Source organism: Molossus molossus, unplaced genomic scaffold (assembly GCF_014108415.1).
Source record: "Molossus molossus isolate mMolMol1 unplaced genomic scaffold, mMolMol1.p scaffold_m16_p_3, whole genome shotgun sequence".
NCBI classification, from domain to species: Eukaryota; Metazoa; Chordata; class Mammalia; order Chiroptera; family Molossidae; genus Molossus; species Molossus molossus.
The window spans coordinates 86783561-86807985 of record NW_023425366.1 but is presented as its reverse complement, the minus strand read 5'-3'; the positions used below and the strand labels follow the sequence as shown (position 1 = coordinate 86807985).

The 24425-nt window shown below is 37.0% G+C and overlaps 1 protein-coding gene across 1 annotated transcript in view; it reads right to left on the bottom strand.

Annotated features, from left to right (window-relative positions):
- Positions 1-24425, bottom strand: part of HSD17B4 (hydroxysteroid 17-beta dehydrogenase 4) — a 98829-nt gene that overhangs the window by 29916 nt on the left and 44488 nt on the right. Inside the window, exons 12-17 of the mRNA XM_036280921.1 lie at positions 22498-22604; positions 20330-20563; positions 16052-16103; positions 10755-10826; positions 8882-8985; positions 5981-6046 (exon numbers count right to left, since the gene is read on the bottom strand). Of these exons, the coding sequence (XP_036136814.1) occupies positions 5981-6046; positions 8882-8985; positions 10755-10826; positions 16052-16103; positions 20330-20563; positions 22498-22604 (635 nt within the window). The remainder of the gene's footprint in view (positions 1-5980; positions 6047-8881; positions 8986-10754; positions 10827-16051; positions 16104-20329; positions 20564-22497; positions 22605-24425) is intronic.

The following is a 24425-nucleotide window of genomic DNA, read 5'->3' as shown; positions in this document are numbered from 1 at the left end:
ACATAACTAGAAGACAGAGAACACTAAAACGTCTAATTCCTGTAAACAGAAAAATAAGCACCCATTTCCAGCAGAGCTACCTTCTCAGTGCCCCCCACAGCTACTGCAGAGAGTGGCGGGGGCCGGGAGGGAGTACAACAGCAGTGCATGGAAGAGAGAGGAGGAAAAGGAAAAAATCATTTCTAGAAAGTTCCCCCGACGGACAAAAGCACTGAGAAGAGTCCTGGAAGATTACAGCACTGTCTATAGAGAAATGAATAAAAAGTACACAAGCTTCCAAATGGCAGTTCCAGAAAGGCGGTACTTCTGGGAAAGAAGAGAATAAAACAAAGACATCCCCTTTGAAGACTAATGAAGGAAGAAAGAAGCAAAAAAGAAAATTTATGATCCTGAAAGATGAAAACTAAAAAAATTTTTGTATTAATTAAACACCTCCCCACAATGCCCCAATCCAAAATTCACTCTCAAGAAAATGCACTTAGTTACACTGACAGAAGGCAATCTTGAATTCCTTGAAGAGGAAATCTTATAAACCATATAAACCATCCCAAACTATCAAACTTACCCACAAAGCACATGTATAGGTAAATAATCTTTATCTATACAAAGCTACTATAAGATGAAAAGAGGAAATAAACTAAAGCATTAAAATAAATGGCCCAGGCCCTGGCCAGTTTGGCTCAGCGGTTAGAGCACTGGCCTGTGGTCCAGAGAGACCAGGGTTCAGTTCCGCTATGGGCATGTACCACAGCTGTGGTTTGTCCCTGGCCCTGGTTGGATTGTGTGGGTGGCAGCCACTCGATGTGTCCCTTTCATGTCGATGTTTCTCTCTCTCTCTCTTCCGCTCTCTCCCTCCTACTCTATCTGAACAAAAAATGAAAAAATGTCCTCGGGTGAGGATAAAAAAAATAAAAATAAAATAAATGGCCCTGGCCGGTTTGGCTCAGTGGTTAGAGCGTCAGCCTGCGGTCCAGAGAGACCCAGGTTTGGTTCCTGCTAAGGGCATATACCTCGGTTGCAGTTTGTCCCTGGCCCTGGTTGGGTCGTGTGGGTGGCAACCACTCAATGTGTCCCTTTCACGTCGATGTTTCTCTCCCTCTCTACCTCTCTCTCCCTCCTGCTCTATCTGAACAAAGAATGGAAAAATGTCCTCCGGTGAGGATAAAAAAATAATAGTAATAATAAAATAAATGGAAGTTCCCCAAAACAAATAGCAAACAGAAGAAAACTATAATATAACACTCAAGAATTTTAGGATATGGAACAAACATGTTGAACCTGAAATTCAAAAACTAAGCATATAAATGGACAACAAACATTATAAAATAAGGTAAAAGATTAAATTTAAAAGAAATGTAAGGAAAAAATTAAAATCATATAAGAAATAAAGACTAAATTATAAGGTACCCAAAGATAAAGATATTCGAATACAAATTTACTAAGAGAGAGGCACAGAAAAAAGGGAGGAAAAAAACCAAGAGAATGAAAAGCAAGCAAGAACTTAAAATGGACAATGGTTGAAAGACAGAAAAAGACCCGGTTTACATATAATTGGAGCACGTGAAGAAAAACAAAACAAAACAGTGAATGAGAACTAATATTTAAAATCATAATCCTTGCCTAGCCGGTATGGCTCGATCAGTGGACTGAGCATCTTCCCAGGGACTGAGAGGTCCCGGTTCAATTCCTGGTCAGGGCATACGCCCGGGCTGCAGCCTCAATCCCGGGTGGGGGGTGTGCAGGAGGCAGCTGATCAATGTGTGTCTCTCACACCAATTTTCTATCTCTCTCTCCCTTACCCCCTCTAAAAAAAAAAAAAAAAAAACAATAAAAAATTTTTTAAAAATTTTAATAAAATAAAATCATAATCCTTAAAAATAAAAGAAAATCTGAATATACATAAGGCCCACCAGCTACATAGGAAAGCTGACCTGGCATTAGTAACACTGAGGCCTATCCTAGCAAAATTATTAGGTCGGCCTCAAGGATAAAGATCCATAACTTTGAGAAAGGTCATCAGAGTGACATCAGACTCCTCAAAAGCAACAAATAAAACAAGGCAACAATGGAGCACCATTAAAAATAACCTGAAGATTTCATGTCCAGCCAAGCTGCCCTTCAAGAATCTAAGGTACAGGAAAACAGTTCTGAATACACAGGAACCAAAGGAATACTACATATGAGCCCTTCTGGGGAAAATCTACCATAGGAGAAGCTTCATCCAACCAGGAGATAATGGGGGAACCTTTGGCAAAAGAATTAATATATTCAATTGCAAATCTAAGACTAAAACAAAGATAGGGAAGAATATGTACATGTTAAATGTTCTGAAAGAGTAAAATTAATGCATCCAAAAATATGGAAACTGTAAAGGGGACAAAATATAAAATAAAATAGGCTCTTTAACTGTTATATATAAAACAAGTAGAAAGCAAAGGACAAGTAGAAAGTAATAAAACCGGGGGGAGGGGGGACCCAGATAGTAATAAATGAGAAAAGTAAGCACGAAGGGTATATAAAAAGGAATAGGACTTCGATTTCTGGCCATGATGGAGTTCCTGGAATGGACTTCTTCTTCCACTGTAAACAACAACAAAACTGTTTTAAGGGGGAAGGAAGATTCTGTTCCTAGACTCTGCACAGTAGGCAGTGCAGGATTATGATTCCTGATATCAGAGAAACAAAAGGGATGAACTCTACCATTACCACAGCTCTGCCTGATGACTGCAGACAGGAAAGGAAAGCCAACACAGCAGAACAGTCCCACTGAGTTCAAAAGATAAAGGGGGGGACTAGGAGAAGGGTGTCAATGGGGAAAAACGAGAAATAATGTAATAAAAATAAATAAATAAAATGTTTTAAAAAGAAAGAAAAAAAAGATTATAGAGTTCTGGAGACTGTGCAGCTGGAATGTGTATGTACTGAAGAAGAAGAAGCTACACAGAAAAGAGCTCCAGAAATCTAAATAGAGGTCACCTTGGTGGGCATACAGCAAGTCCCTGGAAGATGAGACACCATGTGGAAAAGATTAGAGACGCCCAGCCAACAGTCAGCACCAAGACCCCAGACTTGTGAAAAAAGCCATCATGGACCTTCTGGCCCTGCCCTGCCACTATCTGAAAAGAGCTACATAGGGGACAGCAAACACCGCAGCAGAAGGACCACCCAGTCAACCCACAGAGTTGTGAAAAATAATGAATCATTGTTTCAAAACAAAACAAACCAAAAAAAGGTAGTATTTATAATAAATACAATAATTTAATAAAGAATTTTATTTTAGCCCTGGCCAGTGTAGTTTAGTGGTTAGAGCGTTGGCCTGCACACAGAAGGGCTGTGGGTTCAATTCCCAGTCAAGGGCACACACCTGGGTTGCAGGTTCAATTCAGAGCACAAGCAGGAAGCAACCAATCAATGTGTCATTCTCACACTGATGTTTCTCGCTCTTTCTCTCTCTCTCTCTCTCTCTCTTCCCTCCCCCGCCTCCCTTCCACTCTCTAAGAAGAAAAAAGAATTTAATTTTAATGTATAGTATAAACATAATAATATTGATATAACATTAAAGTATAACAACAATAATAACTTTATTTAATAATGATGATAACAAAATCTTAATTGTTAGAATAAGTAGTACAAGTATCTGGGAAAGCTACAGATATTTGTTTACATTTTCTCAAATGCAAGTCCTAACATTTCATATCTATTTTTTGTTCTGTCTAGATGACTGGAGATGAATTTTCTATTTATTATAAAAACCTATAGAGTACATTTGTAATCACAGACCAGCATGAAAATGAAGAGATTCTCTTAAACATAATACAGTATCTCAGAAGTGACATTAGTAGAGCTAAAAAAAATGGCTGCCAGTTTCTTTACTGATTGCAAAGTTACACTATTTGTTTAAATACCTAGCACAAAGTTTATTCTATAATGGCATAATCTTCTTATTTCCACTTCTCCTTAAATATATGCCCATCCACAGTCACCTCCAATGTAAATACTCTAATTCTTCTTGTACACATCATGTTCTCTTAGTTTGCTATCATTACTTCTTGTCCCCTTCCTGGCCACACTGCAAGCCCTATATATCTGAAAGAGAGAATATCTATATACCATTTTAGTTCAGCTAAGCCCCATCTTTCCTACCAAACCCTCTGTATTGCATTCCCTAATGAGCATCCCTTCTCTGAATGCCCACAGCACTTACTCTACAATTCAGGGCCTTGTATTTACTCAATCGTTGCTTAGAATAGGTGGCCTACTTATTCAGACATCTATGTCTTGAGTGTCCTTTCAGCTCCTTGACAATAGGTCACATTTCTTCTACTTGATTTGTATCTCCTACAGCACAGCTCCAGTTTAAAAAAACCACAAATCCTCTGGAATTTATGCAAACTTTTATGCAAAATGTTTTTTGAAGAAACAGTATGTAGCTTTCATCATATTCTCTAATGACCACAAGATACAAAATGGTCAGGAATATCTGTCAAATGATAAGAGTTCATTATTTATAAAAAAAAAAAAAAAAAAAAAGCATCTGTTAACTTAGTATTTGCCACGCAGCCAAGTAGTCAACTCTGCTAAAAGCTAACAAAGTTACAATTGTCTGAAAAAGTAAAAGAAGAAAAGTTTCTCAACTATTGTGTGTAGACATTCTAGCCTTGGAAACTATTCAGTTTTTCTTATCTACAGCAAATACATTTTATTATTTCAGTCACACAAGAATTGAGCATTGGCTGTTTTTCTGCACCACGAAACCATGAAGCCTTTACTGTTCTTTAATGCTCTAAAAAATTAATTTCATTATGAAGCTTTTCTTGAACATAAATATAGGTGCATTCTTAAGAAACTGTTAAGAAACAGGGATTGGAAAAACATTTAAAAGCAAAAACTAATCTGACGACTAAAGTATTATTCTCTCCATCATCCAATTACACACACACACACACACACACACCTTAATTATTTCTGGCTCATAAAATTCTATTTCTATTTGCCAACAAACATGAATCCTGAAGAAATTCTCATATCAAAACAGAATCAACATGTAGTGAACTTTATAAATAATTAGTTGTTACTACACGCTCGTTTACAGCATAACTTCAGAGCTTTGTGTATTCTGTCTCCATGGTTAGTCTCCTAGACACTTTAGAGAATAATCTTTAAGTTTCTCAAATACAGTTTTTTTCTCATCATTATGACTACCTTGTGTTTCTTTTCTTCTTTTTTAATCCTCACTTGAGGATATGCCTTTTTATTGATTTTTTTTTAGAGAGGGAGGATGAAGAGGGGGTGGGAAACATCGACGCAAAGAGAGAAGCATCGATCGGTTGCCTCCTGAATGCGCTCCAACCTGGGATCTAATGCAGCCTGGGTATGTGCCCTGACTGGGAATCAAACCCGCCACCTTTTCATGTACGGAACAGCACTGCAGTCAACTGAGCCAAACGGCCAGGGCTACCTCTTGTTTCTTAAATAAATCTTTACATGCTCACAGAATTTATTAACTGATAGGTCATTTTATATCCACCATCAGAGAACAAATTATTCATGTCAAACAAAAGAGATTAAATCACCTTACCCCTTATAAGAAGCTTTATTTTGTCTGTCTGCTAAAGTTAGCATAATATAATCTGATTCCAAGCACTGAAGCTCAGCTTTCTCTCCCAAAAGAGGAAACAGTGACTAAAATGCCTTTTTATTCTTTCTATCCTGCTCTCTAAGGCTCTCATGAAATTCTTCACTACTAAACATGACAGTCTCCCTAGGGCAAGCACTCCATCACCAACAAAGCTTGATGCTTTTTGAATAGACTAATGAAAAGCCATTTTATATTATCTTTTGATTATTATCATTATTATTATTATGTTGAAGGACACAGGCACTACTCTTGGACTCATAAAATTATAAGGTGTCAAGAGTTATAAATTAAAAAGTGTCAGCAGTCAGGTGGATCTATCACTTTTCAAAAATACAGTCTTACCTGATTAAGTGAGGTGGTGTCTGTAAGTACAGCATCAGGACCTCTATTAGGTACGGCTATAGCTTCCTGAAATCAAAAAACATTATGTTAAACACTAACAAAGTAACTGTTCTTCTCTCTACCCAAACTGGTATCTAACAAGCAGCCATGTTTTAATATAATAAAATCTACAAGTCGGATAACAAGTTTTTTTACTATTTTATGTTCAGGAGATAATGACATTTAAAATTTCATAACAGCTAGCTTCATCTACATTATGATTTCCCTGTTTAATGAAAGGAATTACATAACCAAATCCATTGTCTAGGCCACAAAGGAGAAAAAGGTAAAGACTTTTCCAAATGCAAAAGATGATGATAGCTATAAATATCAGACAAACAATTCACAGCTAAACTGATTTAATCTTTAAAGGCACTTTACTGAGTATGGATATCTTTGCATTTATAGCCTATTTGGAGTTGACTGAATTTCTTAGATATATTGAATAATGTTTTTCATTAAAGTCACTATTCTTTCAATTATTTTTTCTGCCTTCCTCTCTCCTCTCACTCTGGTCCTCCCATTTCTTGATGGTTTTCCATGTTTCTCTGAGGCTCTTCATTTTTTTTTCCTTCACTTTTTCTCTGTTCTTTAGACAGATGTTCATAGATGAAATATGAATAGATGGAACAGACAGATCTTCAACCTTTTGATTCTTTCTTTTGCCAAGTCAAGTCTACTGCTGAGCCCCTCTAGTACATTCTTCATTGCAGTCACTATAGTCTGAGCTCCCAAACTTCTTTGGTTCTCCTTTATATTTTCTGTTTATTGATTTTCCCTACTTAGTGAATCACTGTCATTATACTTTTCCTTTACTTTTTTAACAAGGCTTTCTTTAGTTCTTTGAACATATAAGAGCTGCTCTGAAGTCTCTGTTTATTATTAAATTCTCTCATAGGCAATTTCTGTTGAGAGTTCTGTTTGTTTTTCTTATCTATGGGTCACATTCTCCTGTTTCTTTCATGTCATAATTTTCTGCTGCTAACTGGACATTTTAGATAATATAATATAGTAGCTCTGGATACTAATCACCCTTCCCTTCAGGGCTTGTTGTTATTAACTTGTTAATTTACCTAATGACTTGGCTAAACTATTTTAGTGAAGCGCATTTCTCCCACAGTGTGCAGCCTCAGGGGGTGCACCTCGGGCACACTGCACCTGGGATGACAGTGCACCCTGGAATGACAGTGGTTTTAGCAGGGCTCTGGTGACAGTCTCTCCCTAAGGTGTTAAACTGTCTGCCTCTTTGGCATCACACCCAGCCGATGGGCTCCACCAACTACCAGATGATTGCTCTATTATTTTAAACAATGCCTTGGGACATAAATTGCTCCAAGGTATGATCCAATTATATGGGTAGTTAGTAGTTGGTCTTTGAAGCAAATCTTAGAGATGTATTATGAACACATGAGGTTCATACTTAGGTGTCTAATTCTGTGGTTCTCGCTAGTAAACTTCAACTTGGGCTAGTTTAACTTACTGTTTTCATGGAGCTACCAGCCTCTTCTTGATTGTTCATCACTAAAGCAACCTCATTTTTAGAAGCACCCTTACTTCTGAACTTTCAAAAACTCTTCCAAAATGAGTCCGTTTCCTGGAGAACAGCTTCAGAGCTCTCATTATTTCAGCCCGCCTGGCCCACTGGGCAAAAACTCTGCGCCACTGCAGCAGAGATGAGGGCACAGACAGTGGCCCACTGTTCTCCAAGGTACATCCTCACTTTACAAGAAGGGTGCTGGACAAGGGCAGTAACTTCTGGTCTTTCAGGTTGCCTCTCTCAGCAGGAAACCCCCACTCTAGGAACAAGCTGGGGCAAGAGAGACCAAGGCCCCAGTATTCCCAGTCTGCCTTGGGTGGAACAGAGTTTGCACCCTACAAAGTGGTGTGTGTGGGAGGGGGGGGTCACAGGAAGACAGCTCCATAACTCTTAGCCACTCTTACCTGGAGTGGAGCTTCTGCATCATAAGCTGGTGGGGGAATGACAAAAACGAGTGACCACTCCTCCTGGGAAGATGGCATGGCCTGCGCTGGGAGCTGAGGGCAGAGGGACCCTGGTTCCTGGCTGCAATGCCTGCAGCGAAGCTTCTATCATGCTGAACCAGGAGAGGAGGCAGACCTGTGCTCAAATGCCACAGATCCCCACTGTTCTTACCAAGATATAGATCTTGAGTAGATATTTCATTTGCTAATTCCCTTAGGACAATTCCCAGAAACTTTAAACTTTCTTTTTCTTACATAATTTTTACCAGTTATGATTATTTCACTGGGGAAACTGTCAAAGGGACTCCTCACACCATCATTCCAGAAGCAGTCTCCCAATATTGCTTTAATAATACTTTATTTACTCCAGAAGAATATTTATTACAATGTAATCTTATTACCTCAAATAAATTAGATGTAAAGGCCTGGTTAAATTAGTGTAAAATCCAAGCTCAAAATTATTTTTAGAAAAAAATACGTTTTTAAATAGAATCTGAGAACTAAAGAATAACTAGAAATGCTTAAGTCATTTAATGAATGAAGATTTTAATTTCCATAAGAATCACTTGTATGTATATGTTAGGCTTTTCTAAAGACTTTTGGGTGCTACAAAGTTTGTGTAAGAAAGTAAAAATATACCCACAATTATCTCAGTAACATTATACATATCTCAGCCAGACTTTGCTACATGTAACTTATATTATATATTACAATATACAAACATACAGCATTTCAAATCCAAGGAACATATTCTGATTTGAAAAAGTGTGAATTACTGAGCCTCCACTCCATGAAATTATACATATGGTAAATTGGTAAATTCAAAATATAGATAAGGATCCCTAACTATACATATATTTTGCTTATAAAGCCATGGCCTACCTTGACTTTGTCTGATGTCCGTTTTCCACCAACACCTCCAGAGCCAACAAGGAATAGGGAGAACTGATTATAACATATAAGTTCCTTCCCAGAATAAGAATACACTGAAAAGTAAATAAAAAAATTTTTTCAGTTATCAAAAGATATAACTAGTTAATCAATATATGATTGGCAATTCCTTTAAAATTTTCAAAAACAAAATCCAATTTCTAAAAGGTTTTATAATTTTAAGATGCTTTAGTTCGGGTTACAAAGCATTTACTTTAATCTACCAGCTTCTGGAAGGCAACATTACGAACAGTCCCACAATAAAGCGCAGGCACCCTCACATTCAAACTTTCAAACATTCTGCCAGAGCAGAGCCAGGAAAGTAAAAGAGAAAGTAAGTGAGGATGAAGGTATAAGCTTCGGGAGGGCGGGATCATGGCTGTTTTGCTCATCATCATATTCCCAGCTATTAGAATAGTACCTGAGACAAAAAAGGCACCTAATAAATATTTATTACAATAATCAATAAATGACAAGTGAGCAATTTAGTGAACAGATGAGCAAATAATGAATGTAACATAGTTGTCCCTCTTTCCACTGACTAATTTCCTACTGAAAGTTTGAATATTATCTGTATCTCCAGCTCTAGAAAATTAGAAAAATGATTTTGAACTGCATTAAAGAAAAAATCCAATGATAACAAAAAATAAAAAAGGCCATAGTAATTTGTATTCAAAACAAAATTTTTGTGTTAATTACATAAGAAACTAGATATCTAATTTCATCTATATCTACAAATTCTAATACATTATTATACATTACCAAGCTATAATTAAATAAGTGAAGTAGGTCAAGAGAAAACAGTAAAAATTAAGCTAAGGTTACTGTAGAACTTTTGTGTTGTGGTATATTACATCTGGTAGAATGGTGAGAAGACTAAAAGAAAACTTGGACAATTACAGCCAAATACTAACCAACATCTGGAATAGCAAGAAAATATGACCATCTAAAAAAGAAGAGGAGCAAAACAAGAAAAGAAGAAGAGGGAAAAGAGAGTAACCAGCATATGATGAAACAGTAGGAGTTAAAAATAAATGTAGTAAAATATTTAAGAGCATCAAAATGTTCTCAGTATATTATTAAGTAAAAACAAAGCAAGTTTCAAAATAGCATATACAGTACAACCACCTATGTATTTAGAACAACAATAACGCCTATTTTCCAAATATCAGACAATATCAAATTTTCCACTGTCCTTTATTTCTAAAATTTTTGACAATAAATATCTATTTCCCATTCTTAAACTTTAAAATGAAATAAATTTTAAGCAATGTATCTATAACCGATGTTTAATTACTAGTATTTCAACATTTATTAAACTACTATAATATCTTTTCCCACTGCAAATAAAATGTGGATTTATGAGTTCAACAGGCTTGAATGGGCAAAGTTAGAAACCTAACTACCATTTATAAGAATGATTAAGGGATCAAATGTGTTACAAGTTCCAAAGAGCTAACATAGAAAAGAATTTCTACAATATTGCCTAATTATCAACTGAGGGCTGTCTATGTACTCCTTCCTGTCAAAAACACACTCCAGCAGTATCTTTCTCCTCTATGTTCTCCAAACCAGCCACACTTCTGTGCTCTGGTCATATCGTCTCAAATCCCCTGAAACGGCCCACTCTCCCGAACCTTACCTCAATCCTTCTTCCCCTCCTCCCCCATTTTCTAAAATGGTCTATAAATTTTTAGAGTGCTTATCTTGCTTTCCCACAAACTGACAAATACAAACTTACTAATCATTTCTCTGGTGAAGTACTATGTTACACATAAAACTTATCAATCTAAAACTATTATTATAAGAACTGGAAATGAGTTACCATCCAGAAGAATCACTAAACCGGATCCTTTATCTAGGATATCAGCAACAATTGCTTCAGATTTTAATGTTCCTAAAATGAAAAGTAAAATAAATAAATAAATAGACTGTTTTTAAAACCATGAGTAAATAGACTGTGTTAAAAACGGTAAGTTACTATATTAAGACATGACAGTATTTAATAATTTCCACTGTAAGTTCAGCAAAACTAAAAATTATTGTTCAAAATAATTTTCACTATAATGCTCAATAATTCAACAATAGAGGCAGTCAGAATACTTGAGTCACTAAGTTTGAAACATCAATAATTCTGAGCCCTGGCCGGTTTGGCTCAGCGGTTAGAGCATCAGCCTGCAGACCAGAGAGTTCCTGGTTTGGTTCCCGCTAAGGGCACACATCTCAGTTGCAGTCTGGCCCCGGCCCTGGTTGGGGTTGTGTGGGTGGCAACCAGTCAATGTGTCTCTCTCACATCGATGTTTCTCTTCTCTCTTCCCCCATCTCTCCCTAAAGAAAATAATAATTCTGATAAATTAGTTTTAAAGAAATAACAATTTCAGTCATTCAACAAACATCTGTTAAGTATACAAACAATCCCATTTACCCCATTCCTTCTCAAATCTCTACTCTACTGGATTCAATGAGACAATGTTTCTCTCTAATCACTCTGTACTTTTACAGACTCTTCATAATTTACTGGTGATTCTGATGGATCATCACTTTCTGTGGGGTAGACTCACCTTTTTCTCAAATCTGCTTTTCTCTTCTGTTCCCTATATGAATAAATGGTACTATCCACCTAGCTACCCAAGTCAGAAATTTGAGCATCACCTTGGCTCATAAAATAAAGTCTAAGTAAGTGGCTACACTTGAGTATGCAGAGAATGGGAGAAGCTGAATTATACTAAAAGTTTTTATTTCATCCTTAAGTCTATGAATAGTCATTGGGTTTTTAATAGGGAATAGCATTCCGGCTGCAGTGAGGTGAATACACCTAAGGGGAATAAGAATGGAGGCAGAGAGGACACTTAGAAAATGAGAGATGATGGTGGAGTGAATAAAGTGGAACTGGAGGTGGACAGAAACAGAAAGATTCAGATGTACAGAAGGGAGAGAATCAAAGATCTTGGTAACTGTCTGGATGTGAAAGATGGTAAAAGAGAAGCCAAGGATGATATCCAGATTTGTCACTTTCACCTCCTAAATCGCTCTGATCCAATCACTTCTTTCCATCTCTCCACCACCACCTTAGTGCAAGCCACCATCATTGCATTTGAACTTCTATAGACTTTTAACTAGGAATCTGCACATCCACTCTGACCAACTTTAAAATATGCTCCATACATGTCTGAGGAGATTTTTTCCCAAAGTCAAATCTGACAATGTCATTAACTGCTCTTCCCGACACCACCACCACCACCTCTCCCCACTTTCCAAGGCTCTCGTGATAAATAAAAATTCCCTCTCGTGATAAATAAAAATTCCCTCATGTGATCTGTGTGACACTATTCCCTACCACCACTACCAGGCTCTCCAGCAACTTTGGTCTTCCTTTGCTCCTCATCCATACTTCTCACATCTCAAGAGCCTTGACACAGGTCCTTGGCTGTGTCTGGAATGCTCTTTCTTTCCTTCTTTGCCTAACTTTCCACCTAGCTGAAATCTTTCTTTCAAATCTTTCTTCTTATCAGTTCCTCAAAGAACACTTCCATTACCAACCCAATAATGTCAAATGCTTCTATTTTAAGTGCTAATAGGATCATGTATGTTTCATCTATAATGTTTATCACATGAAGTTGCAATTATATATTTATTTGTGTGGTTACTTATTAGTGGCTGCCCTCCCCACCAATGAGGTTACCTATATGCTCCATGAAGGCAGAGTACAGATTTGTTTCTAGACTCCATCTACTCACAGCACTACCAGAATACCTACAGCTTAGCAAGCAATCAAAAAATAGTTGACAAGCCCTGGCCAGATTGGCTCGGCGGTTAGAACATTGGCCCACAGACCAAAGAGCTGCGGGTTCGATTCTAGTCAAGCCCATGAACCTCGGTCCAGCCCTGGTTGGGGTCATGTGGGAGGCAACCAATCAATGTGTCTCTCTCACATCAATGTTTCTCTCCCCCCCCCCATCTGAAAATCAATGGAAAAATATCCTTGGGTGAGGATTAAAAAAAATTGTTTTAATTAGTTGACGAATTGGTGATGATATCCCCAGATGATCAACTCCATGTCCAAACATCAGGCCTACTATCTACATATCTCAACAATTCCTTCACTTGCATCCATCCTCATGCCAACAGTCCTAGCCAATCAACCATGGTCCCCTACCTAGATTATTACAACAGTCTTTAACAAATCTTCCTTCTATCTCATTCTCTTATAATCCAAGCATTACAAAGACAATCTAGAGTTGATGCTTTCTAAAATCCACATAATAGTCTTCAATAGTTATCCACTGCCTTTAACTAAAACCCAAACTGCCCTGACTGGTCTGGCTCAGGGGTTGGAGAGTCAGTCTGCAGACCAAAGAGTCCAGGGTTTGATTCGAGCCAAGGGCATGTACCTCGGTTGCAGTTAGTCCCCAACCCGGTTGGGGTCGGGCGGGTGGCAACCAATCTATGTGTCTCTTTCACATCGATGTTTTTTGTTTTTTTTTCTCTCTCTCTCTCTCCCCCTCCCACTCTGCCTGAAGATAAATGTAAAAATATCCTCAGGTAAAGATTTTTTTTAAAAAGGAATAAATAAAACCCAAACTTCTTCACCTGACTTTCAAGGCTTTTCCAGACCATTTTCACGTCTCTATTCTCATATTTTGCTTCCTTCCCCAACCTGTTCTGAACAAAGCTTGAACAATTGTCAGTTCCCCTAAAGGTCAATGCTCTTTCTCACTTCCACAACTTTGCACAGAGTATTCCCACTGCCTGAAATAAAATCTCCTCTTAACATGGTTAACTCCTAATTTAGTTTTCTCAGTTAGAATTCATTTCTACCAAGAAGCCGTCCTCAACCCCTCAAGTTCAGTTCCAGGTTTTCCTATGTTCTCCTGTGCCAAACATGCTTATCCCATTACAATGTGCCACACAATGTTTCTCATGCCCACTGTCTCTATACATCATTAGACAGGTTCTACATTCTATAAAAGTAATATCTTTTTCATGATTATGTTACAAACCCTTAGCAGAATACCTGGCACAAAACAAGATTTAATAAATATTCAATGAGTGAATAAATAATTGCAGACAATAGTTTTCTTCCTTTACTTTTCTATAATTTACAAATTTTATATAATGGGAACACATTATTTTATCATTTTAGTAAAATCTATTTAAATATGAGTACTTCTGGAAAAAAGGTTAAATCTACCCTAACAATCAAAACCACAGCTCTATGAAGTTCCATTTGGAAATTTGGCATGATAATTACATTTGCATAATGCTTAACTGTTCACACACACATTTTCAAAAACTAATATTTGATAGTTACATATTCCCTGTCAGAAAATCAAGATTAGTAACATTATCAATCTCACTTTCCAGATGAAATAAAGAATTGTTTTGCCCTAATAACAGAAATTATCTTTGAGAAAGTAGTAAGTATAAAAAAGAAAGATATCAAGTAGAAACATAATAAAGATCAGTCATTTGAAACCAGAAAATCTAGAAATGTTCTAGTTCATGTTCTAGTTCATGATGCAAAATAAAGTGCTGCTATTAAGTTTCTTGCACTCCATCTAATTATGTTTATATTTTTACCACAAGGAGTGGTAAATCAGCCTATGATAGTACCGCTATAGCTAACAAATGAGCTATTAAGAGATGCAGAAATACTGACATCAATCTCCCGATGCTTGAGGTCCCATGTCTCATCAACTGGTATGCTTTATGGAGATACTGTAATTAGTCAAATCTTCATTTTCTGAAGTTTTTTTAAAGAGGTTCCAAACCATAAATATCTTGAATTTTAAATTTTCATTTTTACTGGACAGTAAACTTTAATACTACTTAAAGAAAATGCACAGAAACTACTGAAGAAAATTAATTCATGAGAAACATAACTTGAGGCTAAGGAGGTACAAGAAATTAAAAAGTATTTTCCATACCTTCTTATTGAAACTACTTTTCAGTTGCAATCATTTTTTAACATATGTCTAATCTCTCTCTTCATATTTAAAATCCCTAAAGGCAGAAACCTATCTTACACATTTCCTTTTCCCTTATAACATTGGTTCCCAAATGGAACCATGTTAGGCTGGATGCATAAAAACATACAGGGAGCTTCCCAGCCTCCACCTTACCATCACCACACTACATACACATGATGCACATGTGCACACAAAATCTCCAGGGTTGGGATCTAGAATCCTTATTTTATTCCAAATAGCAGGTAATATAATGTAATAACAGGTGACTTTGATATGCAGCCAGATTGCAAAATTATCCAAAACCAAACACTGTGCCTCACACGTGGCAGATACCTAGCAGATGCCTGAGGAAGCAGTCACCACTCTGCGCTGCCTTGGATGAAGAGCTGTGTGAGACTTCAGGAGGGACACCAACACCGAAATGAAGCTACTCAGCCTCAAGCAGTCAGAATCTCGTCATTTCTTCAGTAAAATAAGACGACTGAGTAAAAAGTTAAAGTAGGATTCTAGCTCCTTGTTGACCTCTACATTACGTAATGTGAAATGACGAATACTTGTCTTTTTGTATTTTACCATCTTATATGATCAGTATACAATTAGACAATATTCTGACATCAAAGTAGCAAAACAAGACAAATATGTCAAATTACAGTGAAAGAATAAAAAGAGAAGTTTTACTGAACATGTAAGATATTATTGAGAAAAATAAAATTGATTATTTAAAGATATGAAAAATTCTGTATCTTTGAACATGGTTTGCTTTGTGAAAATCAGCACCAACATAAATACCTGAGAAAAGGAAGAACCATATAAATAGGAATCATAACTGATTGATTACACACAACCACCAAGGGCAGAACATAAGCACAGAAATGCTCCTTTCAGTTTAGTAACACATACGTCAATGGAGATAAGTTGTTAGCATTTTGAAGTAATTTGTTAAATAAGGCTATTAAAGGACAAAGTTTAAGATAACCAAAACAGGTACTAGTTAATTCTGACTTACTCTAATGGCTGACAAAACACATAAACAGCTTGTGATGTGCTTTACTTAGGTCACACTATGCCAATTTAACACAGTACCACGGTTTGAAAGGTTAGTAAAAAATAATAATAATAATGGTGTGGTTATAGAATCAGATCAAGAACTCACCTGCTCTGGGAAATGGTTTATATAACTCCAAGTACTGCTCTCCATGAAGAATCTATGTTAGGATAAGCAAAATTTTATTAGCAGACTGCCTTTCCATGGGTTCTGCCTATGGATGTTGCTAATCAAAAGTGATTATTTCACTGTCCACATGCTCACATCACTACTTCCCCCAAATTACCTGTCTCAGTTTGGCTTCTCCTTAATCACATGATTCAGCCACTGCTAGTAAAGAAATTTCAGGTCACACATACCAAATACAAACAACTCAACCAAAACATAAAAAACCTTCAAAACTATGTTCAAAACAAAAGCACTATCAATACCAGCATTTCCTTAGTATATAGTATCTTGTAAATTGTCTACCAAGAGTAGATACTAAGGATACTGTGTAACTTTATAGCCACTTAACCTCCACCTATGGAAACAAGAATATGCAAACAGTAGGACAGCAAAAACAAAACCTGACCCACATATCCAGATGGCCACACTCTATGGCCATGGGACAGACTAGTTCCCAGCCTTCCTCAGAACCCGAAGGGGGAAAAAGGGTTAAGGGACGGGCTGTGCTGGGAGGACAGATGAAGAACAGCCTCACTGTATCACTCGGCCTGGAAACTCACGGCTGGGCAGACTGGGATTCACATCCAAGACAGCTAGCATTCCCAGCCACAGGTTTTGAACACCACTTAGGATATTCAACTCCCTTCATCTCTGAGGGCCGATTCTGAAACCTATGCTGTGTTTGCTCTTACATTAGGCAAACAGAAGAACTACTTGCAGCAACTACCACAAGAGTGACTAAAACAACAACCTGGCACACATTTCTCACCTCCCTCCCAACTCCATGAAATACTCTATTAAAATAAGTCCCCATAAGTTCAGCACAGCAGTGGGCTAATGGAACCTCCAGTAAATGGGTTCTCCAGTCAGTCAGTTGCAGAAACTGTCTCACAGCTCTGATTCAACAGTTATCATTGGGCTCATAATCTAAATCTTACTCCATAAAGAAAATAAACCCCACCTCAAAAGCTTTCTCACAGTTGTTCACTCCTTCCTTCTTGAAACAATTGATTCACTTTGCTTCCCAAATACCATCTTCTCCTGATATTCCTCACAACTCAGACCTCATCAGCCTCCTTCACAGTCTCTCTTGCTAATTTCTCATCTTTTCAACCACTAAACACTGCAGGGCCCCTAAACTCAAGGTCTTCTGTACTTAAACACTCACACACTAGATAATTTCATGTCTTCAACTATCACTTAAATGCTACAAACTCCAATTAGACCTTACCCCCAAACTCTAGCCAGATTCACATGTTCAACTGCCCACTTTACATCTCTACCTGAATGTATAACGGACATCTCAAATCTGTCCAAAAACAACACCTAGTCATCCCCACCTTAAAGCAACTGTATATATCTATTTTATTATACATAGTAATGTTATATGTAACTACTATGCATACTAAATGTTGTATATAGTTAATTATAAATAATATATATACATAGTACATATCATCCTGGTGGCCCAGACCAAAAACCTATATTCTTGACTCCTTTTTCTTCCCCTCCATATCCCACCTTTTGCTTAATTTACTACTGTAGGCTCCTAACTGGTTTCCATGCTTCCTTGCTTGGCTCCCATATAAATTTATTCTTCACACAGTAGCAACAATGAACGTGTGAGTGAATACAGCCAGCTCACATCACTCCTCAATTCAAAGTGCTACTAATATCCCCACTCCTTAATCAGAGTATAAACTAAAATCTTTACAGTGACTACAAGGCCCCTCCTTGCTCACGCTACAGCTATACTGGCCCCCTCGCTGTTCCAAAAACAAGCCAAGTATGTACCTGCCTCAGGACCTCTTACACTTGTTTTCTGTGCCTCAAATACTCTTCCACTGGATAATTAACTTCCTGACCTGTTCCTTCACCAATATCATCAGATAAGGATTATCATATCTATTTTATAGATAAGGAAAAAAACTTAGAGAAGTTATTTACCCTTGGTCTACACAGCAAGTAAATGGCAGAGAGATAATTAATAACATTATGCCAGGGTTATGAGACTGAACATGATTGTTTTCCTTTTTTTAAAGCATGTTTTTATCTTTACTGTTGGAAGTATTATAGATGTTCCTCCTTTTTTTCCCATTGACACCCTCCTCCTCACTCCCATACCCCTGCTGTCTTCACTGCACTGTTGTCTGTGTACATTGGTTGTATATATATGCATGTAAGTTCTTTGGTTAATCTCTTCCCAACCCCCCACCCCCATCCCTCTGAGGTTGGTCAGTCTGTTCCCTACTTCCATGTCTCTGGATCTATTTTGTTCATCAGTTTAATTTGTTCATTACATTCCACATATAAGTGAGATCATGTAATATTTGTCTTTCTCTGACTGGCTTATTTCACTTAGCATAATATTCTCCAGGTCCTTCCATGTCAGCTCAAAGGATAAGAGATCTCTCTTTACTACAGCTGCACAGCATTCCATTGTGTAAATGTACCACAGCTTTTTTATCCACTCATCCACTGATGGGCACTTGGGCTGTTTCCAGATCCAAGCTATTGTAAATGGCACTGCTATGAACATAGGGGTGCATATATTATTTCTGACTGGTGTTTCAGGCTTTTTAGGATATTTTCCTAAAAGTGGGATCACAGGGTCAAATGGCAGTTCCACTTTTTATCTTTTGAGGAAATACTATATTGTTTTCCATAGTGGCTGCACCAGTCTGCATTCCCACCGGCAGCGTACTAGAGTTCCCTTTTCCCCACACCATCGCCAGCACTTGTTATTTGATGATTGGTTGATGTCAGGCATTCTGGCAGGTGTGAGGTGATACCTCACATTCATTTCAATTTGCATCTCTCTGATGATTAGTGATGATGAGCATTTTTTCATATGTCTCTTGGCCATTTGTATATCCTGTTTGGAGAAGTGTCTATTCAGATCTTCTGCCCATCTTTTAACTGGATTGTCTTCCTTTTGTTGAGCTGTATGAGTACTTTATATATTCTGGAAATTAACCCCTTATCAGATGTATCATTGGCAATATGTTCTCTAACACAGTAGGTTCCCTTTTATTTTGATGCTGGTTTCTTATACTATGAGAAGCTTTTTAGTTTGATGTAGTCCCATTTATTTTTTCCTTTGTTTCTCTTGGCCTAGGCAACCAACGTACTGGTGAAAATTCAGACTATGTGAGATGCCTGATATTTTGCTGCCTACATTTTCTTCTTGGATTTTTATGGTCTCATTGCTTTCATTTAAGTCTTATATCCATTTTGAGTTCTTTCCTGTGTGTGGTGTAATTTGGTGGTCTAGTTTCATTTTTTTGCATGTAGCTGTCCAATTTTCCCACCACCATTTAAAAAGAGACTACCTTTACTCCGCTGTATGCTCTTGAGAGCTCTGTCAAATATTAATTGAGCATAATGTCTTGCGTCAATTTCTGGGTTTCTGTTCTGTTCCACTGATCTATCTATATGCCTGTTCTTGTGACAGTATCAGGTTGTTTTGATACAGTGGCTTTGTATTATAACTTGATATCTGGTATTGTGATTCCTCCAACTTTGTTCTTCTTTCTCAAGACTGCTGCAGCTATTCGTGATCTTTTTTGGTTCCACACAAATTTTTGGAGTATTTTGTTCTAGATCTGTGAAATATGCCATTGGTATTTTAATAGGGATTGCACTGAATCTATAGATTGCTTTGGGTAGTATGGATACTTTAATTACATTAATTCCTTCCGATCCATGAACACAGTATATTCTTCCACTTGTGTGTATCTTCCTCTATCTTTTTTAACATACTGTAGTTTTCCGAGTACAGGTCTTTTACCTCCTTGGTTAAGTTTATTCCTAGGTATCTTTTTATCTTATTATTTTTGTTGCAGTGATAAAAGGGATTGTTTTTTAGTTTCTCTACCAGAGATCATTATTGGTGTATAAAATGCCATCAATTTCTGGATGTTAATTTTGTATCCTGCCACTTTGCTAAATTCATTTATCAACTCGAATAGTTTTTTGGTGAATCCTGTAGGGTTTTCTATGTACAATGTTATTTTTGTTTACCTTTCAACTAACCCTCTTCTCTGTTATTCTTAAAAAGAAAAATCAAAGAATATGCTAACTCCTTATTCCTGAATCAACCATTATAAACTGTTTTATTAATACACACATACAAACACACATGGGATGTGATATTCACCAATTATACTTAAAGAAACAGAAAAAAAAATCAAAATAAAGGTTTATTTTTATGCATACCTTTCCTAAGTTGATTGAAAGTCCAGGAATCTCTGCTAATTCTCCACTCATTACAGATTTCTGACCTACAATAACTCCAAAGGTAGGTAGACAGGAGAAGTCAGAATTTCCTTCATAAATAAACTTCAAATCCTTTGGTTCCTTGATTGATGCTCCCACTCCAAGAGCATACATAATCGTGTCCAGTTCAGTGTAAGCAGAAGAAAATGAAAGTTTATGGCCAACAGCTCCAGCCTATGGGATAATTGTAGAAAATTATTTTTGCATGCATTTTGGTCTAATCTTTAACATGTTAACTTTTCAGTACTATCCACTGCTTACATACCACTTTTGTTTTTGAAAGATGTAACTAAAATATTATTTGGGGAATTTGATGAAGTATTGTAATTGTTTCATTATATTTGATTTTTTTAAAAATAGATATCAATTAGATAATGTGTAGAAAAGGACTTCATTTACAGATAATTACTTTGTGTTGCTTGCTTCTTACTAACGGACAGTGTGTCTCATTTTCAACTTTCCCGTCTTTGATGCTGGAAAACCCTGTTAATTCAGGAACTGTTAGCTACTCAAAAGTAAAAATAAAAATCTTTTATTTTATTTTACTTTTTAATTAATTTTTGTTACAGATGTTTCTCCTTTTCCCCCCCACTGATTCCCCCCTCCTCCTCCCTCCCTGCCCTTTCCCCAGTTTGTTGTCCATGTCCACTGTTCATGCATACACACATATAAGTTCTGTGGTTTATCTCTTCCCCACCACCCCCCTATTTAGGGGATTGTCAGTCTGTATCCCATTTCCGCATCTCTGGGACTACCCCCTTCCTCAGACTGTTATGTTCATTATATTCCACAATATATAAAAATCTTTTAAAAACGAATTTGTTGCCTGGCAGGTATGGCTCAGTGGATTGAGCATCATCATATGGGCTGAGAGGTCCTGGTTTGATTCCCATTCAGGGCACATGCCCAGGTTTCAGGTTCAATCCCCAGTAGGGGGAGTGCAGGAGGCAGCCGATCAATGTTTCTCACATCGATGTTTCTATCTCTCTCCCTTCCTCTCTCTAAAAAACAAATCAATAAAAACATATTGTTTTTTAAAAAAGAATAATGCCCAATTTTCAATCACTTTCATTCTAAAGCAGGAGTCACCAAACAATGGATGAGAGCCAAAAAATTTTTCTTCATTTTAAAAGAGTTATTAAAAAAAAATCAAGGCTGGCCAGTGTGGCTCCGTGGTTGAGCATCAACCCATGCACCAAGATGTCACTGGTTTGATTCCCGGTCAGGGCACATGCCCAGGTTGTGGACTTGATCCCCAGGGAGGGCATGCAGGAGGCGACCAATCAATGTTCCCTCTCATTGATGTTTTTTTCTCTCTCTCCCTCCCCCTTCCTCTCTCTCTAAAAATCAATAAAGAAAAAATAAATTTAAAAAAAAATCAATAAAAGTATGTGACAGAAACAATAGGTGGTCTAGAAAGCCTAAAATATTTATTATCTGGCCCTTTACCACAAAAGTTTGCCAACCCCTATTCTAAAGTAAAATCACACTTATAAACTGATTATATTCTCAGGGTTAAAGTTAGATGGTTAATTTTATCATTATGTCTGTCCTGAGTCACAAAATACCAAAATCAAATGTGTCAAATGATTTACTTCTTACTGTGTGTGCACTACAAGTATTGGTTTTTGGAGTTTTTTTAAGGCTAAGTACAAGAGATTGTAAATCAGCAAACTTCACATGAACTATTACCACAATTCTATTAGAATTTTGGACACAATGGGAGGCTTTTTACTTGTAACCATGCTGAAATTATTTCCAAAATACATACATTCTATCAATGCTTTGCCTTATAAGAAACGATTCAGAAGAGGCACTAAAATAAATTAGCCTTTTCTAAACAGTTAGAAAAATAGTGACTGAAGGAGGAGGAATAACGAGTCTCAAAAAAAAAAGAAATAAAAAAAAGTAAAGGTTACATTTAATATTTTAGCCTGTGTTCAAATTGTATAAATATTTAGTACATATTTTATGAAATGTTTTGTGGTCACTTATCTTTCCTATTTAACAACAGATTGATGAATAGCTTGGAAATAAGTTTTTGTATGAAAGAAAAAAGAAAAAGATCTCCAGAGAAGGTACAGCTTTAGGCCTTTTTCCCCACTTACAAATCCTGACGTGGCTTCTGAGGATGCTGTATGGCTGGTATGATTTGTTGAAACTCCTCCATCTGCATCTATTTTACTTAGAACTTCCATCATACTGCTAATTGATTCTAAAAAAAAAAAAATAACAACAACAACAATAATAATAATGCGTTTGTTAAAGATGTGACTAAGGAAAGCTACAATATGCTAGATCAGCAACTTTCAACCCTTTTCATCTCAAATAAGCTAATTACTAAAATTCTGCAGCTCACCAAAAAATATATTTTTTGCCAATCTGACAAAAAAAATAGGTATAATTTTGATTCATTCACACTGGACAGCTATTTCTGTGTTGGCCACTGTCATCTTTGTGACAATCTAGGGGAAAAGAGGTCAGTACCCCTGACTACATAGAAAGGCATTGCATGTTTTAAAAACTCCTGCCGCGCACCAGTGTGCCTGCCACAGTACACTTGTTGAAAATCGCCGTGCTAGATAATTATTCCTATAACATTCAGCAAGCCTGCTGCAGACGTGACTGGCACTCATGAACTGAATATATGTCCCGCTATTATGGGAAAATACTGTGGAAGACTTACAGACCACAGATAACTGGGTGTTTTCAATGGAAAATAAGACATTGTTCAACATACTCTTCCCAGGTCATGATCCTAAGGAGGCTCCGAGATTTGCAATGTCTTTGAGCAATTTTACAACTCTGTAAAAAGGGATCCTTGTCTACAGACATGCAGTTTCTCTCTGGCAGAGGGACAACTAACATCCCTTCTCTACCCACCATCACCCTTCTACAGGCTGGAACAGTGCCAAGGTTACCCCTAAGTCTCTGTACAAGTAGTAGCTCTAAAGATGGTACTAAAAATTCTCCAGAGAAAACCACCACTATGACCAGTGACTCCAGACAGGGTTGAAAATTGCTGTTCTGGGGTCTAAACAGGTAATAAAGGAGACTCGGGAACAGCCACGTATGCCATCCAATTCCGAAGGCTATGGGAACTTTCTAACACACACCTTAGAGGTATGGGTCCACTTCCACTCTCAAGAGAAAAACTACAACCACACTACAGCATGTGAGATGACCAGGGACATCCACCACTCCTGGTGACACTAGTGAAGAGGCTTCTTCCTACGAATCCTGCCCTTACCTCCCCATTCGGACTGCTGCCTAGAGGGGAGGCTATTTAACTGAAAGTCACCTTGACACAGGCTGGAAGTCCTGTGCTCAGGGAGAGGCAACCTGTCTTAACTCGGCTCAAACACTGAGAAAGCTTGGACCAGTTATTTAGTTTTTCTGGGGTTTAGTTCATCATCTATAAAATGAGAATTGGGATAGGCAGGTGCTCTACAAAGTCTCAATTCTATTAAAAATGTAAAATTTTCTAAATGTACTTCAAATACTAGTCTTTTCTTATCATTTATAATAATATAATTCATTTAGTTAGCTTTTACTTTATATTAGTCTAATACTTTCAAGGCAACAAGGTGGAACTTTGAAATCAGAGGAAAGTTTTTAATATTGCTTCCTTTTTCCTTTCATTCATTTTCAATGACAGGCAACTGTTACTGATAGACTAAATTTATCTCAAATATAAAAATACAGAAAACAGAAATGTTACCATTAATGACATAACAATTATGTTATCATCTGATTGAGGAAAAGCATAATAAAATTTCAGTGTGTGTATCAGCAGGCATCAAAGTGCCATTAAGAAAAAACAGAATAGTCATTTTTCGGGTATATTCTTCTATCAAACATTAAATATAAAATTACATTACTAAGAGGAAGAGTTTTCTGTAAAATAACCCTAATTCATGAGCTTTCCCAGAAAGGTCCTTTAAATTTTATGTACTCTATGCACATGAGAGTTATACTAGAAAAAATAATGTTACTTTTATTGGTTATCTACTCCTGAGGCATATCAAAGATGATT